This window comes from Hemitrygon akajei, chromosome 1 (genome assembly GCF_048418815.1).
Source record: "Hemitrygon akajei chromosome 1, sHemAka1.3, whole genome shotgun sequence".
NCBI lineage: Eukaryota > Metazoa > Chordata > Chondrichthyes > Myliobatiformes > Dasyatidae > Hemitrygon > Hemitrygon akajei.
Window position 1 is genome coordinate 10,103,795 of NC_133124.1, and position 24,495 is coordinate 10,128,289.

The 24,495-nt window shown below is 42.2% G+C and overlaps 1 protein-coding gene across 6 annotated transcripts in view; it reads left to right on the forward strand.

Annotated features, from left to right (window-relative positions):
* Positions 1-24,495, forward strand: part of sugct (succinyl-CoA:glutarate-CoA transferase) — a 528,034-nt gene that overhangs the window by 102,897 nt on the left and 400,642 nt on the right. For all 6 annotated transcript variants that reach the window (XM_073032218.1, XM_073032487.1, XM_073032549.1 and 3 more), the window contains one exon: positions 1,202-1,322. In XM_073032218.1, coding sequence (XP_072888319.1) covers positions 1,202-1,322 — 121 coding nt within the window. The remainder of the gene's footprint in view (positions 1-1,201; positions 1,323-24,495) is intronic.

Here is a 24,495-nt window from a genome sequence, read left to right on the forward strand (position 1 = left end):
TGCGCAGGTGCACGTACGTTCTCAAAATAAAAAATGCGCTCCAGATCAAATAACGCGCTCCGCATACTGGCGCGCTGTCACTGTTCTGTCCTTGTGCTGGTCGTTGTTGAGTTTTGGCACAGGGGATAATTGAATAAGAAGGAGCAGGACAAGTAGACCTGCATCTCCTACCGTTTTTGAAATAAAGACAGTCAGGAGGAGAGTGATGATGATAATATCTTGAAGGATAACAGAATTTTCAGTGCTTTAAAATAATAACTTACTATTAAAAAAAGCTGTATTTTATTCATTTAATTTTCAGTGTTTTAAAAGTCATTTCAATAAATAGCTAAATACCATGGGACTTCAAAGACAGATATTTTGTTGTAATGCATTTGTTCATTTTCAATTGAAATTAAAGCACATGTTTTCTACATATCCCATGATATTTTATTTTCTCTTATGAGGTGTATTACCAAAACACTCCGTCCATCTGCTCCTGGTCCGGCCCCCCCGTCAAATTTTAGAACCCTTTGTGGCCCACAAGTCAAAAAGTTTGCTCACCCCTGGTCTAGTTAGATCTATGTGCATCAGCAATCTTAAGACCATAATGCGTTATGACATAAGAACAGAATTCGGCAATTTGCCCTATTGAGTCTGCTCTGCCATTTGCTCATGGCTGATTTATCTCTCAATCCCATTATTCTACCTTCTCCCCATACTTTGACACCCATACTAATCAAGAACCCATCAACATCTGCTTTAAATATACCCAATGAATTGTCCTCCACAGAGAGAGCAGAGCAGTGGGCTGAGCACACATCCCTGAGGTGTGCCAGTGTTGATTGTCAGCAAGGTGGAGATGTTATTTCTAATCCACACAGATTATGGTCTTCTGATTAGAAAGTTGAGGATCACAATTGCAGAAGGAAGTACAGAGGCTCAGGTTCTGTAGCTTTTTGATCAGAACTATTAGAATAATAATGTTAAGTGCTGAGCAGTAGTCAATAAACAGCATCCTGACATAGAGTAGGTATATTTAGAAGCTTTGTAAACTGCCTGCAAAATGTCACCATGTTACACCAGTGCCATCTTGGATGGAGGATATGCACCATTTAATGTTTATTCAAAATGTGTTTATTATTGTTATTTCAATGTAATGTTTGCTATTTTTATAGATCTGTAATAATTACAAAACATGTCTTTGATTTGTGCCCTGCAGTTGGCATCTGTTTGCGATGTATTGATTGAAAATTATGTTTCTGGGAAACTGGCAGAAATGGGCCTTGGATACAAAGACATAGAAACGATTGCCCCACACATTGTATACTGTTCAATTACAGGTAAGAAATTATTTGAACTTTCTTTTCAGATAACGTATTTATAGCTTATCCATTCATAATGCCTACTAGATAGAGTTTAAATTCTGCAGTTGTCCTTTCTGAAGAGGAATCTCAGGATTATATACTGCATACATACTTTGATAATAAATATATTTTGAATCTTGAACAGTTAGGAGACTTAGATCATAAGACATAGTAGCAGAATTAGGCCATTCAGCCCATCAAGTTTGTCCTGCAATTCCATCATGGCCGATTTATTATCCTTCTCAATCCCATTCTCCTGCCTTCTGCCTGTAACCTTAAACGTCCTGACTAAATAAGAACCTATCAACCTCCTCTTTAACGATACTCAATGACTTGGTCTCCACAGCCCTCTGTAGCAATGAATTCCACAGATTCACTATCCTCTGGATGAATTCCTCCTCATCTCTGTTCTAAATGGTAGTCCATCTATTCTGAGGCTGTGCCTTCTATAGGAAATACCCTCTCTATGTCGACTCGATAGGTTTTAATGAGATCCCCCCTCTCAATTCAAGTAAACTCCAGTGACTACAGGCCCAGAGCTATCAAACTTGTTTTTATATGGCACTTCTTTGTACATTGGGATGTGTTGAAGTGCTTTTCAATACCAGATTTAGATTTATCTATCACATGTACATTGAGATATCCAGTGAAATGTGTCATTTGCGTTAACAATCAGAATTTTGCGTTAACAATCAGCAATTTGCATCCTCCTGCCTTCTCCCTGTAACCTTTGACACCCTGACCAATCAAGAACCTATCCTTTCGATCACTTCTTTAAATATACCCAATGACTTGGCCTCCACAGCCATCTATGTTAATGAATTCCACAGATTCCCCACCCCTCTGGCTAAAGAAATTCCTCCTCAACTCTGTTCTAAAGAGATATCCTTGTATTTTGAGGCTGTGCCTTCTAGTCCTAGATTCCCCATCCACTCTATCTATTCCTTAGTACTGAATGTAAGATTTTATTATATCTTGCTTTAGGATTCCCTTATTATGAGATTATTAATTAATCCTGTCTCATTTAAGAAAAAAAATCTAAAATAGACTGTCCCCCCACCTTCTAACTCTACTCCTGATCTTTCTTTCTCCAGTCCTGCTGAAGGGTTTCTACCCAAAATGTTGACTGTACTCTTTTCCATAGATGCTGCCTGGCCTGCTGAGTTCCTCCAGCATTTTGTATGTGTTGCTTGGATTTCCAGCATCTGCAAATTTTCTCTTGTTTGTGCTAAAATAGACTGTTCTTGGAAACACACTCAAAATGCTGGAGGAGCTACACCTCCTCCCTCACTACCATTCAGTGCCCCAAACAGTCCTTCTAGGTGAGGCAACACTAAATCTGTGAGTCTGTTGGGGTCGTATACTGTGTCTGGGGCTCCTGATGTGGCCTCCTGTTTATTGGTGAGACCTGACGTAGATTGTGAGACCATTTCGCCAAGCACATATGCTCCGTCCGCCAGAAGAAGCAGGATCTCCCACTGGCTACCCACTTTAATTCCACTTCCCATTCCCATTCCAATATGTCAATCCATGGCCTCCTCAACTGTCGTGATGAGGCCACACTCAGATTGGAGAAACAACACCTTATATTCCACCCGGGTAGCCTCCAACCTGATGGCATGAACATCAACTTCTCGAACTTCCAATAATCCCCCTTGCCCTTCACCATTCCCCATCCCCTTTTCACTGTCTTACCATATTGCCTCCCTCTGGTGGTGCTTTCCCCCCCTTTTCATGACCTTCTGTCCTCTCCTATCAGATTCCCCCTTCTCCAGCCCTATATCTCTTTCACCAATCAATTTCTCCACTCTTTACTTCTCCTCCCTCCCCCATCTGGTTTCACCTATCACCTTGTGTTTCTTTCTCGGCACCCCCACCTTTTCAATCTACTCCTCATCTTTTTTTTTCTTCAGTTCTGCTGAAGGGTTTTGGCCCGAAACTCTTTTCTATAGATGGTGCCTGGCCTGCTGAGTTGCTCCAGGATTTTCTGTGAGTTGCTTGGATTTCTAGCGTCTGCAGATTTCTCTTGTTTTAGACTGTTCTTTGGTTGGCTTCATGATGCTTTGTTCTGAAGCCTTTCCATGAACTTACCTCCAAAATCAGTGTCATATAGTTGTAAAAGTCCAGGAGTTGAAGCCTGGAGACTGGAGTCTCAGAGGCCTGCTGGGGGTGGGAGGGAGGAACGAGGCTTGTTTTACTGTTGTTGTTTTGCTGTTTGTTGTGCTCTGTGTTGTTTTTCTGTTGAACATCCTGGGCTTGCTGTTTTGCGATGGCATGTGTGGCACATGCGGGCTGCCCTCAGGTGTGTTGGCTGTTAACACAAACAATTTATTTCACTATGTTTCAGTGTACATGTAATAAATAAATCTGAATCTTGATACAACACATTGTTGCAGGAAAGCAGCATCCATCATCAGGCCCCCCCACCACCCAGGCCATGCTCTCTTCTCACTGCTGCCATCAGGAAGAAGGTACAGGGGCCTCAGGACTCACACCATTAGGTTCAGGAATAGTTATTACCCCTCAACCATCAGGCTCCTGAACCAGAGGGGGATGACTTCACTTGCCCTATCACTGAGAAGTTCCCACTTCTATGGACTCACTTTCAAGAACTCTTCACCTCATGGTCATGATATTTATTGCTTATTTATGTAGTATTATTTCTTTCTTTATGTATTTGCGCAGTTTGTTACCTTTTGCACACTGGTTGAATGCCCCGTTGGTGTGGTCTTTCACCGATTCTATTATGGTTATTATTTTATTATGGATTAACTGAGTATGCCTACCAGAAAATGAATCTCAGGGCTATATCTATACTTTGATAATAAATTTACTTTGAACTTCGAACTTTACCTCCTTTACCTAATAAAGTAGCCATTGAGTGTTTGTTTGTGGCTTTTAGCTGCTGCAGCCCATCCACTTCAAGGTCTTCTTCATGTTTTTCATTCAGAGCTGCTCTTCTGCATACCACTGTTGCAACATATGTGCTGACAGGCCCTTCCCACCCAATTACACAATGTGAATGATTAACCTACTAACCGGTATGTTTTTGGACTGCGGAAGGGAACTGGAGCACCCGAAGGAAACCCACATCCATCACGGAGAGAACGTACAAACTCCTTGCAGTCAATGGCAGGCATTGAATCCTGGTCACTGGTGCTGTATTGGCATTACGCTAATCACTGTGTTATTCTGCCGTCACACGCAAAATCTTCTACAGTTGTACTCAAGTTTGGGAGAGTGTGGAAGCTTCCCGCACAATTACCTATGCTGTGGCAAGATGTGGGAAACCTTCAACTATATGAGGTGCTTCCTGACTTGGCCTGATCACCTCATGAAGTGGAGATTAACTATTAGCATGTGTATGGTCATATGATCTCCAGAACCAAGTGTGATTGGCTCACATTGAGGTAGTGGTAGGATGAGGATGAGGAACAGTTTCCCAAATTATTTTTTTTCTGATTTTTCATTCTTCTTGGGCAATTGTATTGCTGCTCAGAATAGAATGAGAATGTTCCAGATGTGATTGAATTGCAGGCTTAATGGAGTAGGTGGCCATTTCCTACAAGTTATTTTTAAATGCTTGTCATACTTGTTTAAAATGTACTATTTCAATCCGAGTCTAAAAAGTAATTATCTTTTTATGTTTGGGTTCAAAATCTTTTTCTAATCTGCGCAGAAAAAACTGATTTATTATAGTCACTCTAAAAGTAGAACCCTCAAGAATGTAAAAGAAATGCAAGAAAAACATGCTTTGAAATCGCAGTAAATCTTTTCCAGCTTTGATATAACTGCTCTTGAACAGAAACAGCATATACCTTCTATATAACACTTTATTGTGAAGCTTATTGCATATTTTGTCTCCTCGAGAGGGCTGGTTTAAAATACAGAGGATTCTGGTTAATTGGACCATTGGTTAGTTGTCCACTTATTTGGGACAACTCTTAAAGAACAAAAACTAATTGAGAAAATAACCTAGATTCTGTTTGTTTATTTGGGGCACTATGCCATTTAATTGGGCACAGAAAACTTGCTGAATAGTTTCTAACTGGTGTCAGTCGCGTGCCCTTGTGTGGCCGATCGACACTGCATCAGGTTTAAGGTGAACAGTTTTTAAATAGTGCCAGTTGCGTTTGTTTGTATTCAAAAAGCAGTATCACTAATAGTTAGCGAGAAATAAGCAGTAAGACAATTTGGAGCTGTTTCGCTCACTGTGGTTCCAAGCATTCTGGATTAGAGATGACAGAAGAGAAAGTGAAATGATTTCACTACTTCAACAAGCTAGGAACTAAGAAGAACTTGAAGGCATCAACAATCGTCTTGAATGTTACAATGAAAACGAAGATTTGGAGAATGCAGTCATTGAAAGGATTGTATGAAGGCAGTCCATTATCTGCACTGAATTTGTTCATTTGCAGTCAAGCAAAATAAAACGGCAGCGTACACTGGATGAATTTCCCTGTTGATAACTATTAGGAACTAATATACAATTTTATAGCATTGTATAGATAGTATTCTCATTTGTTCTTTATTTCATTTAAATATATTATTCAAAAGATCAAAGATTCAAAGTATGTTTATTATCAAAGTATTTATACAGAATACATCTCTGATGTTACTCCTCCATGAAAAGAAAAGAAACACCATGGACCCCTTTCAAGAAAATATTAAACACCCAGTGTACGAAAACAGAACAAACTGAGCAAATAGCAAAAACCAAGTGAACAACACATAGAATATCAAACATCAAAGCAGTAGGATTCAGTTCAGTTCAGTTCAGCATTGTGTCGCTAGCCATTGCAGGCTGCAGAGTCCGCATTGATCGTCCTGATCAAACCAATCAAGAACACCAAAAAAAGTGTAACCAGAATTAGGAAAACATTGAATATGAACCTCAAAGTCCTCAAAGTGAGTCCATGGCCTTGCCGATCTATCCTGGCTCCGTGGATCCCAAGATTCCTGTTCTTTCCTCCGATTGCAGCTAGTGAGAGGGAGGGAACACCTGCCCATCCTTCGCTCTCACTCTCATCCTCATCGACTTCAACCTTGTTGACGTCTTAATCATAGAGAAGCAATAGAGTCGATCGTGATTGCTCAGTCGGAGAGAAGCAGTGGAGTCGATCATGGGCTCGCACCCATGATTCCTCAGTCAGAGAGAAGCAGTGGAGTCAATCATGGGCTCACACCCTTGATTCCTCAGTCAGAGAGAAACAGTGGAGTCGATCATGGGCTCACACCCTTGATTCCTCAGTCGGAGAGAAGCAGTGGAGTCGATCATGGGCTCACACCCTTGATTTCTCAGTCAGAGAGAAGCAGTGGAGTCGATCATGGGCTCGCACCCTTGATTTCTCAGTCAGAGAGAAGCAGTGGAGTCGATCATGGGCTCACACCCTTGATTTCTCAGTCGGAGAGAAGCAGTGGAGTCGATCATGGGCTCACACCCTTGATTCCTCAGTCAGAGAGAAGCAGTGGAGTCGATCATGGGCTCACACCCTTGATTTCTCAGTCAGAGAGAAGCAGTGGAGTCGATCATGGGCTCGCACCCTTGATTTCTCAGTCAGAGAGAAGCAGTGGAGTCGATCATGGGCTCACACCCTTGATTTCTCAGTCGGAGAGAAGCAGTGGAGTCGATCATGGGCTCACACCCTTGATTTCTCAGTCGGAGAGAAGCAGTGGAGTCGATCATGGGCTCGCACCCTTGATTCCTCGGTCAGAGAGAAGCAGTGGAGTCGATCATGGGCTCGCACCCTTGATTGCTCAGTCGGAGAGAAGCAGTGGAGTCAATCATGGGCTCGCACCCTTGATTCCTCAGTCAGAGAGAAGCAGTGGAGTCGATTATGGGCTCACATCCTTGATTTCTCAGTCAGAGAGAAGAAATGGAGTTGATCTTGGACTCGCACCCTTGATTTCTCAGTCAGAGAGAAGCAGTGGAGTCGATCATGGGCTCACATCCTTGATTTCTCAGTCGGAGAGAAGCAGTGGAGTCGATCATGGGCTCACACCCTTGATTTCTCAGTCAGAGAGAAGAAATGGAGTTGATCTTGGACTCGCACCCTTGATTTCTCAGTCAGAGAGAAGCAGTGGAGTCGATCATGGGCTCACATCCTTGATTTCTCAGTCAGAGAGAAGCAGTGGAGGTGATCTTGGACTCACGCTCCAACTCCAGCTTACCAGACCTCCAGGCCACACACTCCGCTCCAAATCTCATTGAATATCCTCGGAGAAAGCAAAGTGCCAGATTGCTCAACCAGCCCAAAACACACCATCAAAATGTAAATCACAGCTTCTAATCGCACGCAGTTTAGTTGTAGAATCATATTTGAAAGAAGAAATAAAGGAAGAAGTTTCATGAAATGTCATTTGTCACGTTGTTTGCTGGTGTCATACTGCAATTGTTACTCAGTTAAATGGTAATTTGTTCTTTTTTACACCTTTTAACTATTTGCATGAAACTTTAGCTAATTGGGGCTGCTGCATAATGGGCCAAGATGTACTGATACCAATGTGTCACAATTAACTAGAATCCACTGTATTCTATGTAAGTTCAACATGTGTGAAATATTGAAATTTACACTTTGATATAAATCACAGGTATATTTATATCAATGTACTGATAACTGTTAAGGTACTTTTTGCTTTGTGAATAAGTAGTTATATCATCTTATATTCCATCTGGGTAGCCTCCAACCTGATGGCAAGAACATTGATTTCTCTAACTTCCAGTAATTTCTTTCTCCCTCACCTTTCTTTCTTTTTCCAATCCTCATTCTGGCTCCCCTCCTCACTCTTTCTTTTCTCCTCAGCTGCCTATCACATCTCTCCAATGCCCCTCCTCCTTCTTTTTCTTTCATAGTCATTGTCCTGTCCAGCCACATTCCTCCTTCTTCAGCCCTTTACCTCTTCCACCTATCACCTCTCAGCTTCTCACTTAAACCCTCTGGTCCCACCCACCTGGTCTCACTTATCACCTGCCAGCTTGTACTCTTCTCCTCCCTCCACCTTTTTCTGGCTTCTTCTCCCTTCTTTTCCAGTCCTGAGGAAGGTTCACAGCGTGAAACGTTGACTGTTTATTGCCCTCTATAGATGCTGCTTGACCTGCTGAGGTTCACCCGAATTTTGTGTGCGTTGCTATTGTTTTCCAGTATCTGCATAATCTCTTAAGTAATTTAGTTAACTCATTACCAAGCACTCTGATGAAGTCCTCTTCAAGGTGGTGTCTGAAAAGAGGATGCTGTCCAAGTTGCATGCCATCTTGGACAATGACTCCCATCCACTCCATAATGTACTGGTTAGACACAGTAGTACATTCAGCCAGAGACTCATTCCACCGCGATGTAACACTGAGCGTCATAGGAAGTCATTCCTGCCTGTGGCCATCAAACTTTACAACTCGTCCCTTGGAGTGTCAGACACCCTGAGCCAATAGGCTGGTCCTGGACTTATTTCCACTTGTCATAATTTACTTACTATTATAATGATTATTATTTAATTATTAATGGTTTTATATTGCTATATTTCTACACTATTTTTGGTTGGTGCGGCTGTAACAAAACGCTATTTCCCTCGGGATCAATAAAATATGTCTGTCTGTCTGTCTGCTCCAGCAGAGAGATTAGATTTTGTGAATATATTGAAGTTGGGACTTCAGTGGAATTTTCAATCTCTTGTAGAACTAGAGGTCATGAGTTAAGGGTGAAAGGTAAAGTATTTAAGGGGAACCTGGGGGATTCATCTTCATTCAGAGGGTGGTGAGAGTGTGGAATGAACTGCCAGTGGAAGTGATGGATATAGGTTTGTTTTCAAGATTTAAGAGATGTTTAGGTAAGTACATGGATGTGAGGGCTATGGAGGGCTATGGTCCAGGTGCAGGTCAATGGACCAAGCAGAACAATAGTTTGGCACAGACTATGTGAACTGAAGGACTTGTTTCTATATTGTTAGGTTCTATCACTCTATTGTCATCTAAAAGTATAAATGCTTAAGTCTTTCAATTTAATGATTGCAATAAGGCCACATGCTAAAGTATTTTGACACTGTTCATCATCTCTGTTAACAATTTGGATGAGAATGTAGTGCCATGGTTAGTAAATCTGCGGACAGCTTTCATGCCAGAAACAGTAGTTACAACACATATTGACATAAAATGTCAGAAACACTCATCAGGAGAGAGCAACAGAGTTGATGTAATCAGAACGACAGTATGTTAGTAACCAATGTGAGATGTGGCAGTCTTGGGGGAACTCCCCTCTCCTGCAGAGTCACATCTGCCAGAAGTGCTTGCGGCTGGGCGATCTGGAAGACCGTGTGAGGAATCTGGAGCAGCAGCTGAATGACCTTCGACTCATAAGGGAGAATGAGGCAGTCATAGATGAGAGCTACAGGGAGGTAGTCACACCTAGGCTGCCGGAAGCAGGTCGTTGGGTGACAGTCCGAGGGCGGAAAGCGAAGGAGAGTAGACAGGTAGTGCAGAGCACCCCTGTAGCCATTCCCCTGAATAATAAGTTTACCGTCCTGGATGCTGTTTGTGAGCCACGGTGGCAGGGCATCTGGCACTGAGTCTGACCCTGTGGTGCAGAAGGATGGGACGGAGAAGAGGAGGGCTGTCGTCATTGGAGACTCTAGTCAGGATAGCAGACAGGAGATTTTGTGGACGTGAGAAGGAAACCCGCATGGTTTGTTGCCTCCCGGGTGCCAGGGTCCGGGATGTCTCTGACCGGGTGCATGACATCCTGGTACGAGAGGGAAAGCAACCAGAAGTCGTGATACATGTTGGGACCAACGACATAGGCAGGAAGAGGGATGAGGTCCTGAAGTGTGAGTTTCAGGAACTAGGCAGAAGGCTGAAGAACAGGACCTCAAGGGTGGCGTTCTCAGGATTGCTGCCAGTTCTACGTGATAGTGATGGTAAGAATTGGAGGAGATGGCAGTTGAATGCGTGGCTGAGGAGTTGGTGCGGGGGGCAGGGTTTTAGATTTTTGGACCATTGGGATCTCTTCTGGGGAAGGTGGAACCTGTACAGATTGGATGGGTTGCACATGAACTCAAGGGGGAGCAATATCCTTGCTGGTAGGTTTGCTAGCATGGTTCGGGAGGGTTTAAACTAATTTGCAAGGGGGATGGGACCCGGAGTGATAGAGCAATGAAAGAAGTGCGTGGAGTAAAGCCAGATCTAACATATAGAGAGGCTTTAAGGAAAGAGCATCAGAATAAAGGGTATAAAGGTAGTAAGGTAGAAGGGCTAAAGTGTGTGTACTTCAATGCAAGAAGCATCAGGAACAAAGGTGATGAACTGAGAGCTTGGATTCGTACATGGAATTATGATGTAGTGGCCATTACGGAGACTTGGCTGGCAACAGGGCAGGAATGGATTCTCAATATTCCTGTATTTCAGTGCTTTAAAAGGGATAGAGAGGGGGGAAAAAGGGGAGGCAGGGTGGCATTACTGGTCAGGGATACTATTACAGCTGCAGAAAGGGTGGGTAATGTAGCAGGATCCTCTTTTGAGTCAGTATGGGTGGAAGTCAGGAACAGGAAGGGAGCAGTTACTCTACTGGGGATATTCTATAGGCCCCCTGGTAGCAACAGAGATACCGAGGAGCAGATTGGGAGGAAGATTTTGGAAAGGTGCAAAAATACCAGGGTTGTTATCATGGGTGACTTTAACTTCCCTAATATTGATCGGCACTTGATTAGTTCCAAGGGTTTAGATGGGGCAGAGTTTGTTAAGTGTGTCCAGGATGGATTCCTGTCACAGTATGTTGACAGGCCGACTAGGGGGAAGGCCATACTAGATCTAGTATTAGGTAACGAACCGGGTCAGGTCACAGATCTGTCAGTGGGTGAACATCTGGGGGACAGTGACCACCGCTCCCTGGCCTTTAGCATTATCATGGAAAAGGATAGAATCAGAGAGGACAGGAAAATTTTTAATTGGGGAAGGGCAAATTATGAGGCTATAAGGCTAGAACTTGTGGGTGTGAACTGGGATGATGTTTTTGCAGGGAAATGTACTATGGACATGTGGTCGATGTTTAAGGATCTCTTGCAGGATGTTAGGGATAAATTTGTCCCGGTGAGGAAGATAAAGAATGGTAGGGTGAAGGAACCATGGGTGACAAATGAAGTGGAAAATCTAGTCAGATGGAAGAAGGCAGCATACATGAGGTTTAGGAAGCAAGGATCAGATGAGTCTATTGAGGAATATAGGGTAGCAAGAAAGGAGCTTAAGAAGGGGCTGAGAAGAGCAAGAAGGGGGCATGAGAAGGCCTTGGTGAGTAGGGTAAAGGAAAATTCCAAGGCATTCTTCAATTATGTGAAGAACAAAAGGATGACAGAAGTGAAGGTAGGACTGATTAGAGATAAAAGTGGGAAGATGTGCCTGGAGGCTGTGGAAGTGAGCAAGGTCCTCAATGAATACTTCTCTTCGGTATTCACCACTGAGAGGGAACTTGATGACGGTGAGGACAATATGAGTGAGGTTGATGTTCTGGAGCATGTTGATATTAAGGGAGAGGAGGTGTTGGAGTTGTTAAAATACATTAGGACGGATAAGTCCCCGGGGTCTGACGGAATATTCCCCAGGCTGCTCCACGAGGTGAGGGAAGAGATTGCTGAGCTTCAGGCTAGGATCTTTATGTCCTCGTTGTCCATGGGAATGGTACCGGAGGATTGGAGGGAGGCGAATGTTGTCCCCTTGTTCAAAAGGTAGTAGGGATAGTCCAGGTAATTATAGACCAGTGAGCCTTACATCTGTGGTGGGAAAGCTGTTGGAAAAGATTCTTAGAAATAGGATCTATGGGCGTTTAGAGAATCATGGTCTGATCAGGGACAGTCAGCATGGCTTTGTGAAGGGCAGATTGTGCCTAACAAGCCTGATAGAGTTCTTTGAGGAGTTGACCAGGCATATAGATGAGGGTAGTGTATTGGATGTGATCTACATGGATTTTCGTAAGGCATTTGACAAGGTTCCACACAGTAGGCTTATTCAGAAAATCAGAAGGCATGGGATCCAGGGAAGTTTGGCCAGGTGGATTCAGAATTGGCTTGCCTGTAGAAGGCCGAGGGTCATGGTGGAGGGAGTACATTCAGATTGGAGGGTTGTGACTAGTGGTGTCCCACAAAGATCTGTTCTGGGACCTCCACTTTTTGTGATTTTTATTAATGACCTGGATGAGGGGGTAGAAGGGTGGGTTGGCAAGTTTGCAGATGACACAAAGGTTGGTGGTGTTGTAAATAGTGTAGAGGATTGTCGAAGATTGCAGAGAGACATTGATAGGATGCAGAAGTGGGCTGAGAAGTGGCAGATGGAGTTCAACCCGGAGAAGTGTGAGGTGGTACACTTTGGAAGGACAAACTCCAAGGCAGAGTACAAAGTAAATGGCAGGATACTTGGTAGTGAGGAGGAGCAAAGGGATCTGGGGGTACATGTCCACAGATCCCTGAAAGTTGCCTCACAGGTAGATAGGGTAGTTAAGAAAGCTTATGGGGTGTTAGCTTTCATAAGTCGAGGGATAAGGTTTAAGAGACGTGATGTAATGATGCAACTCTATAAAAGTCTAGTTCGGCCACACTTGGAATACTGTGTCCAGTTCTGGTCACCTCACCATAGGAAGGATGTGGAAGCATTGGAAAGGGTACAGAGGAGATTTACCAGGATGCTGCCTGGTTTAGAGTGTATGGATTATGATCAGAGATTAAGGGAGCTAGGGCTTTACTCTTTGGAGGGAAGGAGAATGAGAGGAGACATGATAGAGGTGTACAAGATATTAAGAGGAATAAACAGAGTGGACAGCCAGCGCCTATTCCCCAGGGCACCACTGCTCAGTACAAGAGGACATGGCTTTAAGGTAAGGGGAGGGAAGTTCAAGCGGGATATTAGAGGAAGGTCATTCACTCAGAGAGTGGTTGGTGTGTGGAATGCACTGCCTGAGTCAGTGGTGGAGGCAGATACACTAGTGAAATTTAAGAGACTACTAGACAGGTATATGGAGGAATTTAAGGTGGGGGGTTATATGGGAGGCAGGGTTTGAAGGTCGGCACAACGTTGTGGGCTGAAGGGCCTGTAATGTGCTGTACTATTCTATGTTCTATGTAATGTGTGATAAATAGCAGAGAACAAGGGAATATCTATGATAGGGTGCAGTCCAATTTCAGAATTACACAGATAGAGGTGGTGCTGGTAGAAGAAAGTCTTGTTAATCACAGCTGATCGATATGGAGATGTGAAAAACAAATACATAAGGACCTGTACTGTATTGTGATTCTCTGTGTTCTAACAAAAGAAGGTCCAGAGAAAGTTCACACAAATGATCCTGGAAATGAAATATATGAGGAGTGTTTGATGGCTCTGGGTCTATACTCACTAGAGTTTAGAAGAATGAGGGGGAAGGGATGTCTCATTGAAATGTATGAATAAATGAAAGGAAGCAGAATTAGGCCATTTGCCCCATCAAGTCTGCTCCATCATTTCATCATGGCTGATACATTTCCATCTCAGCCCCAGTCTCCTGCCTTCTCCCTGTATCCCTTCATGCCCTGACCAATCAAGAATCTTTCAACCTCTGCCTTAAATATACCCAATGACTTGGTCTCCACAGCTGCCTGTGGCAATGAATCCCACAGATTCACCACCCTCTGGCTAAAGAAATTCATCATTGCTTCCATTCTAAATGGATGTCCTTCGATTCTGAGGCTGTGCCCTCTGGTCCAAGACTCCCCCAGCATAGGAAACAATCTCTTCACATCCACTCTATCAAGGCCTTTCATCATTTGATAGGTTTCAATGAGATCTTCCCTTCATTTTTCTGAATTCCATGGAGTACAGGCCCAGCGATAGCAATTCTATGTATTCTATTGTATTTTTTTATTTTCTATTTTCCTGCAAATGCCTGCTAGGCAACGAAACTCAAGGCAGTACATTGTAACATATCCATATTTCGATAATAAATTTTCTTTGACTTTGATAAAATGTCAACAGATAAATTAATGTTTTTTATTGACACTTGGTAACAACTTAGGAGGTAGACATTTGATCACCTCACAGAAGAATCACATTTCCTGCTACTTTTTTCTGTAACCTATTCTCCCCACATTCTTAGCAAGTTCCCGACATTCTGCTTTTAGAACGGGGATCCCAACCTGAGGTCCACGGATCCCTCTGGCGTTCCTCAGGGGTCAGTATTGAGAGCGCTACTTTTCACATTATCAGTGATTTAGATAGTGGAATTGATAGCTTTGTGGATGATACAAAGATAGGTGGAGGGTAGGTGGTGCTGAGAAAGCTATGTGATTGCAGCAGGACTTGGACAAATGGAAGAATGGGCAAAAAATTGTCAGATGGAATACAACGTTGGGAAATGTATGATAATGCATTTTGGTAAAAGGAACAATAGTGCGGACTATTATTTAAATGGGGAGAAGGTTCTAACATCAGAGGTGTAGAGGGACTTTGGAGTCTTCATGCAAGACTCCCAGAAGGTTAATTTACAGGTTGAGTTTGAGGTAAAGAAGACAAATGCAATGTTGGCATTTATTTCAAGGGGAATAGAATAAAAAAGCAAGGAGATAATGCCGAGGTTTTATAAGACACAAGTCGGGCCGCACTTGGAGTATTGTTAACAGTTTTGGGCCCCATATCTCAGAAAGGATGTGTTGTTGTTGGAGAGAGTCCAGAGGAGGTTCATGAAGATGATTCCAGGAATGAAGGGGTTAACATATGAGGAGTGTTTGGCAGCTTGGAATTTAGAAGAAAGTGGGGGGATCTCATTGAAACCTACTGAATGTGGAAAGGATGAGGGTGAATGTGGAGAGGACGTTTCCTGTGGTGGGGGTATCCAAAACCAGAGGGCATGGCCTCAAAATTCAGGGGCATCTTTTTAGAACAGAGGTAAGGAGGAACTTTTCTAGCCCGAGAGTAGTGAATCTGTGGAATTCTCTGCCAAATCTGTGGGTATATTTAAGATGGAACTTGATCATTTCCTGATCAGTCAGGGCATCAAAGGATATGGTGAGAAGGCAGGTGTATGGGGTTAAGTGGGATCCGGGAGCGGCCATGATAGAATGGCGGAGCAGACTCATTGGGCTGAATGGCCTAGTTCTGCTCCTATGTCTTATAGTCTTAATGGTAGGGGTCCATAGCATAAATAAGGTTTGGGAACCCCTACCTTAGTCCTACATATCTTGGACTAGTGTACAAGATCATAGGGTATTGCCTCAGAATACAAGGATCTTTTTAGATAGAGATGAGGAGGAATTTCTTTAAGACTAGGGATTCTGCAGGTGCTGGAAATCCAGAGCAACACATACAAAATACCAGAGGAACTCAGCAGGTCAGGCAGCATCTATAGAAATTAATAATCAGTCTACACTTTGGACCAAGACCCTTGGCCAAATCCTGATGAAAACGGTCTTGGCATGGAATGTTGATTGTTTATTCATTTCCATAAACGCTGCCTGACCTGCTTAGTTCCTCCAGAGGAATTTGGAGGAATTTCTTTAGCCAGTGGGTGGTGAATCTGTGCAATTCATTGCCACGAAGGCAAAGTCATTGGGTACATTTAAAGCGGAGTTTGATAGGTTCTTGATTAATAAGTTTATGGGGAAATTTATGGGGAAAAGGCAGTAAACTGGGGTTGAGAGGTATAATAAATCAACCATGGAGTTAGTTGACATTTATGGGATATAGATCATTTGCAGGTGTGGGTGGAGAAATAGCAGATGTAGTTTATTCCATGCAGGTGTGAGGTTTTGCACTTTGGGAAATCAAATGTAAAGGAAAGTACACAGTTAATAGAGGAACCCTTAACAGAGTCGATGTACCAAGGGATCCTCACATTCCGAACAAGGAGGAGGGTATGTAGAATCCACACCGGGATCACCAAACTCAAAAGCAATTACTTTCTGCAAGCAGTAAAGCTGATCAACACCTCCATCCGCTAACCTGCCCCTCCTCTCGACCACTACCTGTCAGAGTCTCCTCATTATTTTCATTTACTGAGATACAGTACGGAACAGGCCTGCTGGTCCTTTGAGCTACACTGCCCAGCAGCCTCTGATTTAATCCTAGCCTAATCTCAGCACAATTTGCAATGACCAATTAACCAACCAACCCATATGTCTTTGGACAGTGGGAGGAAACTGAGCACCGGACATGGAAACCGACATGGTCTCAGGGAGAACATAGAAACTTCTTGCAGGCAGTGGTGGGAATGTACAGACACTGCCATCTGATTCCTGGATGGACATTGAACCCTTGAACTCTTGGACACTACCTCACTTTTTAAAATATATAGTATTTCTGTTTTTGCATGATTTTTAATCTATTCAATATGCGTATACTGTATAAAGTAAACGGAATAAGATTTATTTATTTATTTATTCTTCTCTATTCATTCTTCTCTGTTATGTATTGCATTGAACTGCTGCTACTAAGTTAACAAATTTCACGTCACATGCCGGTGATAATAAACCTGATTTCTGATTCTTGTACCTTGTGCCAATTTATGGACATACAATCTGTTGTAATGTGAGTATTATTAAAAGTAAGTTAATACTACCAGGGTTGGCGGGGTCTTTACTTCCGCTCTTTTTACTCCCAGTATGCATTGTAGATAGTTCCTCCACCCATGCTGCATGAGGTACCGGGAAGCCTCTGTACTGTAAATATCATTTGCCGTCCCAGATAAAGATGCTCTTTTGGCCATCAAGTTGTCAAGTGGTCTTTTTGTAAAGTAGAAGTTACCACACAATCAATCTACAGTATGTATGTAAGCTATCACATGTATTTATATTTAATGTGTTTTTATTATTATTGTGTATTTATCTTACTTTGTTTTTGTGCTGCATTGGATCAGGAGTAACAATTATTTTGTTCTCCTTTACACTTGTGTACAGGAAGTGACATTAAACAATCTTGAACTTGATCTTGGGATCCACGTCATAGTTTCCTGAAAGTGGCCATGCAATTTGATAAGAAGACATATGGCAGGCTTCCCTTAATTCATCAAGGCTCTGAATTCAAGAGTCAAGAAGTTATTTTGCAGCTTTATAAAACTCTGGTTAGGCTGCATCTGGAGTATTGTATTCATTTCTCATTGCCCCACTATAGGAAGGATGTGGAAGCTTTGGAGAGGGTGTAGAAGAGGTTTACCAGGATGCTGCCTGGATTAGAGAGCGTGTGCTATAATGAGACTTCCTTTGGACAAACTTGGGCTGTTTTCTCTGGAGCTTGGGAAACTGATGGAAGATCTGATAGAAGTTTATACAGTTATGACAGACAAGATGAACAACATTCATCTGTTTTCCAGAACTGAGTTGTTTCATACTAGCGGGCGTTTAAGGTGAGAAGGAGTAAGTTCAGAGGAGATATGTGGGACAGGCTTGTTTTTGCAGGGAGTGCTGGGTGCCTGGGGTGTAGTGGAGGCAGATACCATAAGACAAAGGAGCAGAATTAGGCCATTTGGCCCTTTGAGTCTGATCTGCAATTCCACAGGCTGCCTCGTATTGTACATTCCATGGGCACCATGGTAACATAGCTGTTAGTGCAACATTATTACAACGTGGGGTGTTCCAGAGTTCAGAGTTCATCCTGGTGCCTTTCTGTACATTCTCCGTATGGAATGAATGAGCTTTCCCTGTGTTCTCCGGTTTCTTTCCACAATCCACGGATGTACTGGGTAGATTAATTGATCATTGTAAATTATCGCATGAATAGGTTTGGGTTAATTAGAGAAGCTGTTGATAGGACAAAATTGCAGTTAATGGGATGAGTTGCAATGTACAAGGCAGACAAAATCGAAAAGGGTAAATACAGGATTGAAGGTGTTATATTTGAATGTGCGCAGTATACGGGATAAGGTAGATGAACTTGTAGCACAGTTACAGATTGGCATGTATGATGTTGTGGGCATCACTGTATCGTGGCTGAAAGAAGATTATAGTTGGGAGCTGAACAACCAAGGACATACATTGGATCAAAAGGACAGGCAGGAAGGCAGAGGGGGTAGCATGGCTTTGTTGGTAAAAAGTGAATTCAAATAATTAGAAAGAGGTGACGCGGGTCAGAATGTGTTGAATCATTATGGGTAATGCTAGGGATCAGCAAGAGTATAAAGACCGTTTTGGGAATTATATACAGACTCCCAAACAGCAGTAAAGATGTGGTCTATAAATTACACCAGGAGATAGAAAATGCATGTCAAAAGGTCAATGTTACAATAGTCATGGGGGATTTCAATATTTAGGTAAGGTCGGGAAAATCAGATTGGTGCTGGATCCCAAGAAGGAGCTTTTCTAGAATATCTACGAGATGGCTTTTTAGAGCAGTTTGTGGTTGAGTCCACTAGGGGATCAGCTATTTTGCATTGGGAGTTGTGCAATGATCAGAGAGCTTAGAGTAAAAGAAACCTTAGGGGAATGTGATCACCCTTACTTTATAATATTGTGATAAATCTATCAGTGTGAACCCGGAAATCTTGTAAATCTTGCAATCTTTGACTTGAAAATCTTGCACATCTTATGTTTAGAGTAATTTATTCTTTTGTTCTTTCTTACTTCTAATATTTGTATATCTGTGCACTTGTAATGCTACTGTGACACTGTAATTTCCTTTGTAATCAATAAAGTATTTATCTGTTTATCTATCTATCTAATTAAGCAGGAAAAGATGGAATAGGAAAGTAAGCTAGCCAATAATATTAAAGAGGATACCAAAAGTTTCTGCAGATACATAATGTGTAAGAGAGAGATGAGAGTGGATATCAGACTGCTGGAAATAATGCTGGAGAGGTGGTAATGTGGGACAAGGAAATGGTGGACGAGCTGAATAAGTATTTTGCATAATTCTTCACTGTGGAAGACGTTAGCACTATGCTGGAAGTTTGAGAGTGTCAGGGGGCAGAAATGTGTGAATTTGACATTACTAGGGAGAAGGTTTTTGGGATACTGAAAGGTCTGAAGGTAGATAGTCACCTGGACCAGATGGTATCCATCCTAGGGTTCTGCAAGAGTTGGCTGAAGAAATTGTAGATACATTAGTAATGATCTTTCAAGAATCAATTGATTCAGACATGGTTCTAGAGAAATGAAAATTGCAAATGTCACGCCACTGTTCAAGAAAAGGAGACAAACAGAAGAAAGGAAATTATAGGCCAGTTAACCTGACCTGAGTGGTTAGGAAGATGTTGGAGTTGATTATTAAGGATGAGGTCTCAGGATACTTGGAGGTACATGCTAAAATAGGCTGTAGTCAGCATGGTTTCCTTAATGGAAAATTTTGCCTGATAAATTTGTTGCAATTCTTTGAAGAAATAATAAGCAGGATAGACAGTCGATGTTGTTTACTTGGATTTTCAGAACACCTTTGACAAGGTGCCACACATGAGGCTACTTAACAAGCTACGAGGACATGGTATTACCGGAAAGGTTCTAGCATGGATAAAGCAGTGGCTGATTGGGAATAAGGTGGGGATAAAGGAAGCCTTTTCTAGTTGCCTGCCAGTGACTAGTGCTCTTCCTCAGGGGTCTGTGTTGGGATTGATTCTTTCTACATTATATGTCAGTGATTTCAATGATAGAATCGACGGCTTTGTTGCAAAGTTTGCAGACGATATGAAGATAAGTGGAGGGGCAGGGAGTTTTGAGGAAATAAGCTACAGAAGGACTTAGACAGATTAGGAGAATGTGCAAAGATATGGCAGATGGAATACAGTGTTGGGAAGTGTATGGTCACTCATTCACTTTGGTAGAAGAAATAAAAGGGTAGATTATTATCTAAATGGAGAGAAAATTCAAAAATCTGAGGTGCAAAGGGACTTGGGAGTCTTTGTGAAGGGTTCTCTAAAGGTTAATTTGCGGGTTGATTCGGTGGTGAGGAAGATAATTGCAATGTCAGCATTCATTTCAAGAGGACTAGAATGTAAAAGCATGGATGTAATATTGAGACTTTATAAAGCACTGGTGAGGCCTTACTTGGAGTATTGTGAGCAGTTTTGTGCCCCATATTTTAGAAAGGGTGTGCTGAAACAGTAGAGGGTTGAAAGGAGGTTCACAAAAATGATTCCAGGATTGAAAGGTTTATCATATGAAGAGTGTTTGATGACTCTGGGCCAGTACTCACTGGAATTCAGAAGAATGATGGGTGACCTCATTGAAACCTATGAAATTTTGAAAGGCTTCTATCAAAGTCTCTTTTTATATAAGGCTCTTATATAAGAGATGTTTAAGAGGCTCTTGGACAGGAAGGAATGTACAAGGAATGGAGGGATATGGACGGTGCAGGCAGAAGTCATTAGGTGCCATTAGTTTGGCATAACATCATAGGCCAAAGGGCTAATTCCTGTACTGTACTGTCCTAAGTTCAATGTAGAGCAAGGAGTAAGGCCGTTTCCTGAGTGTAATAAATGAGTGGAATGTTATAACATTCCATACAAATACACGTTATTCTCAATGAATGAGAGAGGGTACATCCTGTCACCCCAGCCTCCAAAGGTAATTTGCCAAAGGTCATGTGAATAACTCCATTAATTAGTTCCATATCACAACATGACTTCGTTAGAATCAGCTATGTAATGTATTAGAAACACCTTCAATGCCCCTGGACTAGGCAGGGGAGACAGTCAGCCATGCGTGGCATAACATGTTTGTTTCGTTTGAAGTGAAGCGTAAACTGCAGAGGGCTGAAAGTGATCAATTCTGATTTGAAAATACTGCCATTTCCCAATGTAACCCAGCATGAATAACAAGCCATGTAATTGAGAAGCAGTAAGGTGCACTTTGAAATGGAGATTATTTTAAAATGTTGCCAAAATCTTGAATGAAAAGACAATAGATTTATAAGGTTCTGCTGGGGACTAGATTACATCATGTCATGGGATAAACTAGTGGTACATTCTGTGCTTCAGTTATTTTGTGCCTTTGTTTCTTTTGGCAGATTGTGGGAGATTTTATCAGCGCATTTGTGCAAAATGGGAGATAATCAAGTCAGCAGCCGGTTTTAAAATATGCTTGAATTGAGCTAGATTAAAATTGGACCGACATTTTCTGTTCGGATTCCTTCTCCAGCCCCACTTGTTGCCTGTCTGCAGGAAGTTCAGACATAATTAACAGGCATGTTATCTGCGTGTAGGAAGTTCAGGGATATTGGAATGTTTTCACTGCATTGGCAGTACCTTACAAACGGGGATAATGACTGAAAATAAGAAAAGGCTGTGTAAAGAAGACTGTTTAAAAGTGGCTATTGTTTGAAAGTATGGGAATTTTCCACGTTAACCTAGTGTGAGGGGTAAGGAAGATAAGGAGAGTCATAGAGCACTGCAGCACAGAAACAGGCCCTTCAGCCCTTCTGGTCCATGCAGAACTGTTATTCTGCCTCGTCTAGTCAACCTGCTCCTGAACATAGCCCTTCCATCCGTGTATTTATCCAAACTTTTCTCGTTGAATGTTGAAATCAAACCTCAATCCATCACTTCCGCCAGCAGCTCACATTACCCTCTGAGTCAAAAAGTTCCCCGTTAGGTTCCGCTTAAACATTACACCTTCCACCTTTTTACCTCAACCCATGACCTCTAGCTCTAGTCTCATCCAACCTCAGTCGAAAATGCCTGCTTGCATTTACTCTGTCTATACACTTGTAATTTTATATATTTCTATCAAGTCTCCCCTCATTCTCTTGCACTCAAGGGAATAAAGTCCTAACCTATTCAACCTTTCCTTATAACTCTGGGCCTTAAGTCCAGGCAACATCCTTGTAAATTTCCTCTGCACTCTTTCAATCTTATTGAGATCTTTCCTGTAGGTAGATGACCAGAACTGCACACAATACTCCAAATTAGGCCTCACCAACTTCTTAAACTTTAACATAACATCCCATCCCCTGTACTCAATACATTGATTTATGAAGACCATTGTGCCAAAAGCTTTCTTTATGACCCTATCTACCTGTGATGCCACTTTCTAAGAATTATTGATCTGCATTCCCAAATCCCTCAGTCTGTTTCAATCAGAAGACATTCAGGCTGTGTTTGAACCTGATCAGCGATTGCAAAGTATCCATTAAGTTCATCTGCCATTTCTTTGTTCCCCATTACTACCTCAGCAGCATCATTTTCCAGTGGTCCAATATCAACTCTCACCTCCCTTTTACTTTTTATATAACAGGAAAAAACTTGTAGTATCGTGCTTTACACGATGAGGGCTAGTCTGCCCTCATATTTTATTTTTTCCCTTCTCATATCTCTTTTCCAACTTCCCACTCACTTTTGCTACCTTATATGCCCTTTCCTTGGCTTTTATGCAGTCCTTAACTTTCCTTGTTAGCCACAGTTGGCTAGCTCTGCGATTTGAGAACAACCTCTTCTGTGGGACATATGTATCCTGCACTTTGTGAATTGTACCCAGAAACTTCAGCCATCTCTGCTCTGCCATCATCCCCGTTAGTATCCTCCTCCAATCCTCTTTTGTGCCTCTGTAAGTCCCTTTCTGTGTAGTTTCTGAAGGAAGGAACAAAAAGCGAATCAGGAGGCATTCAGGCACCAGTCGAGGTTTACTTTTCATACCCTTCTACAGAAGCGGAGTTGTGAGCATCCTTATATGCTGCATCACTCTGTGCCTTGCAAGCTGCACTGCAGCAGACAGGAATGTTCTTCAGCAAGTTGTTAAAACAGTCCAGCGCATCGCTGGCACCAGTCTTCCCACCAAGAACATATATACCAGAAAGATGCCAGAAAAAGGCTACCAATATCAGGAAAGATCCCATATGGACTGTCCTACTCCCATCAAGAGAGGAGGCTACATAGCATCCATACTGGGACCACCAGGCTCAAAAACAGTTACTTTCCCCGAGCAGTAATGCTGATCAACACCTCCACCCACGAGCCCAGACCCCCACACCACCAACCACCACTACTTTATCATTTCCTGTCAGAGTCAGCTTATGTACAGACACTCCTGTGACAATTATTACAGAATAACAAATATCAGAATCTGATTTCATATCACCGGTGTATGCTGTGAAACTTGCTGTCTTTGCAGCAACAGTACAGTGCAATACTTAATAATAAAAGCTGTGAATTACAGTAAAAATATATATAATAAATAAAATAGTTAAATAAGTAGTGCAAAAATAAAAATAGTGAGGTAGTGTTCACGGGTTCAATGTCCATTCATACTTTGTTCTCCTTTACTCTTGTGTACTGGAAATGACATTAAACTATCTTGAATTTTGAATCTTGACGGGTCAAATCCCAGTGCACGTAAATGCAGACCAACGCAGGAATATATCCAGTTACACCTCAATGAGCAAGACCATCTGCTGCATGACAGCCTATAAATGGAAGACATGTATTTATATTGCACCTTTCACAATCACAGCATGTCTCTAAAGAATGATGTGAAGGTTTTGGAGATTTACCAAAATGTGTCCTGGCATTGGGATATTAGAAATGTAGCTAAACTGGAGAAACTGGGTTCAAAAGTTCGAAGTAAATTTATTATCAAAGTACAGTACTTACAATTTACCATACACTACCTTGAAATGCAGTTTCTTGCAGGCATTTACGGGAAACTAAAAATACAATAGAATTATATGAAAAACTTTACATAGACAGACTGACAACTAAAGTGCAGAAGAAGACAAACAGTGCAAACAAACATTGTGCTGAGACAAGAGGCCCTGAAAGTGAGTCTAGGTTGTAGAATCAGTTCAGTGCTGAGGAAAGTGAAGTTGGTCATGCTGGTCCAGGAGCCCCATGGCCGTTGCCAAACCTGGTGGGGTTTAAAGCACCTGTTCCTCCTTCCCGATGGCAGCAGCGAGAAAAGAGCCTGGGTGCTGGGGTCCTTGATGATGAATGCTGCTTTCTTGTGACAGGCAGATAGCAGAAATGTTTCATGAGATCAAAGACATTACATAGCTAAATTTCTGCTAAACTCTGCTGCCTGGATTAACTGAAACGTTATTCCATTTACCTTGTAAGTCATAAACATCTGGGGATATTGTTGAGTCCAAACAGAAAATGGAACATATCACATTTTATTATGTGAACAGCACAGCAGTGGAAACTGTGAGCAGTTTCAAACTCCTGGGAGCGCACATCTCACAGAAGCTCTCATGGTCCCAGAACACATTCTGCACAATCAAGAAAGCTCACCAACACCT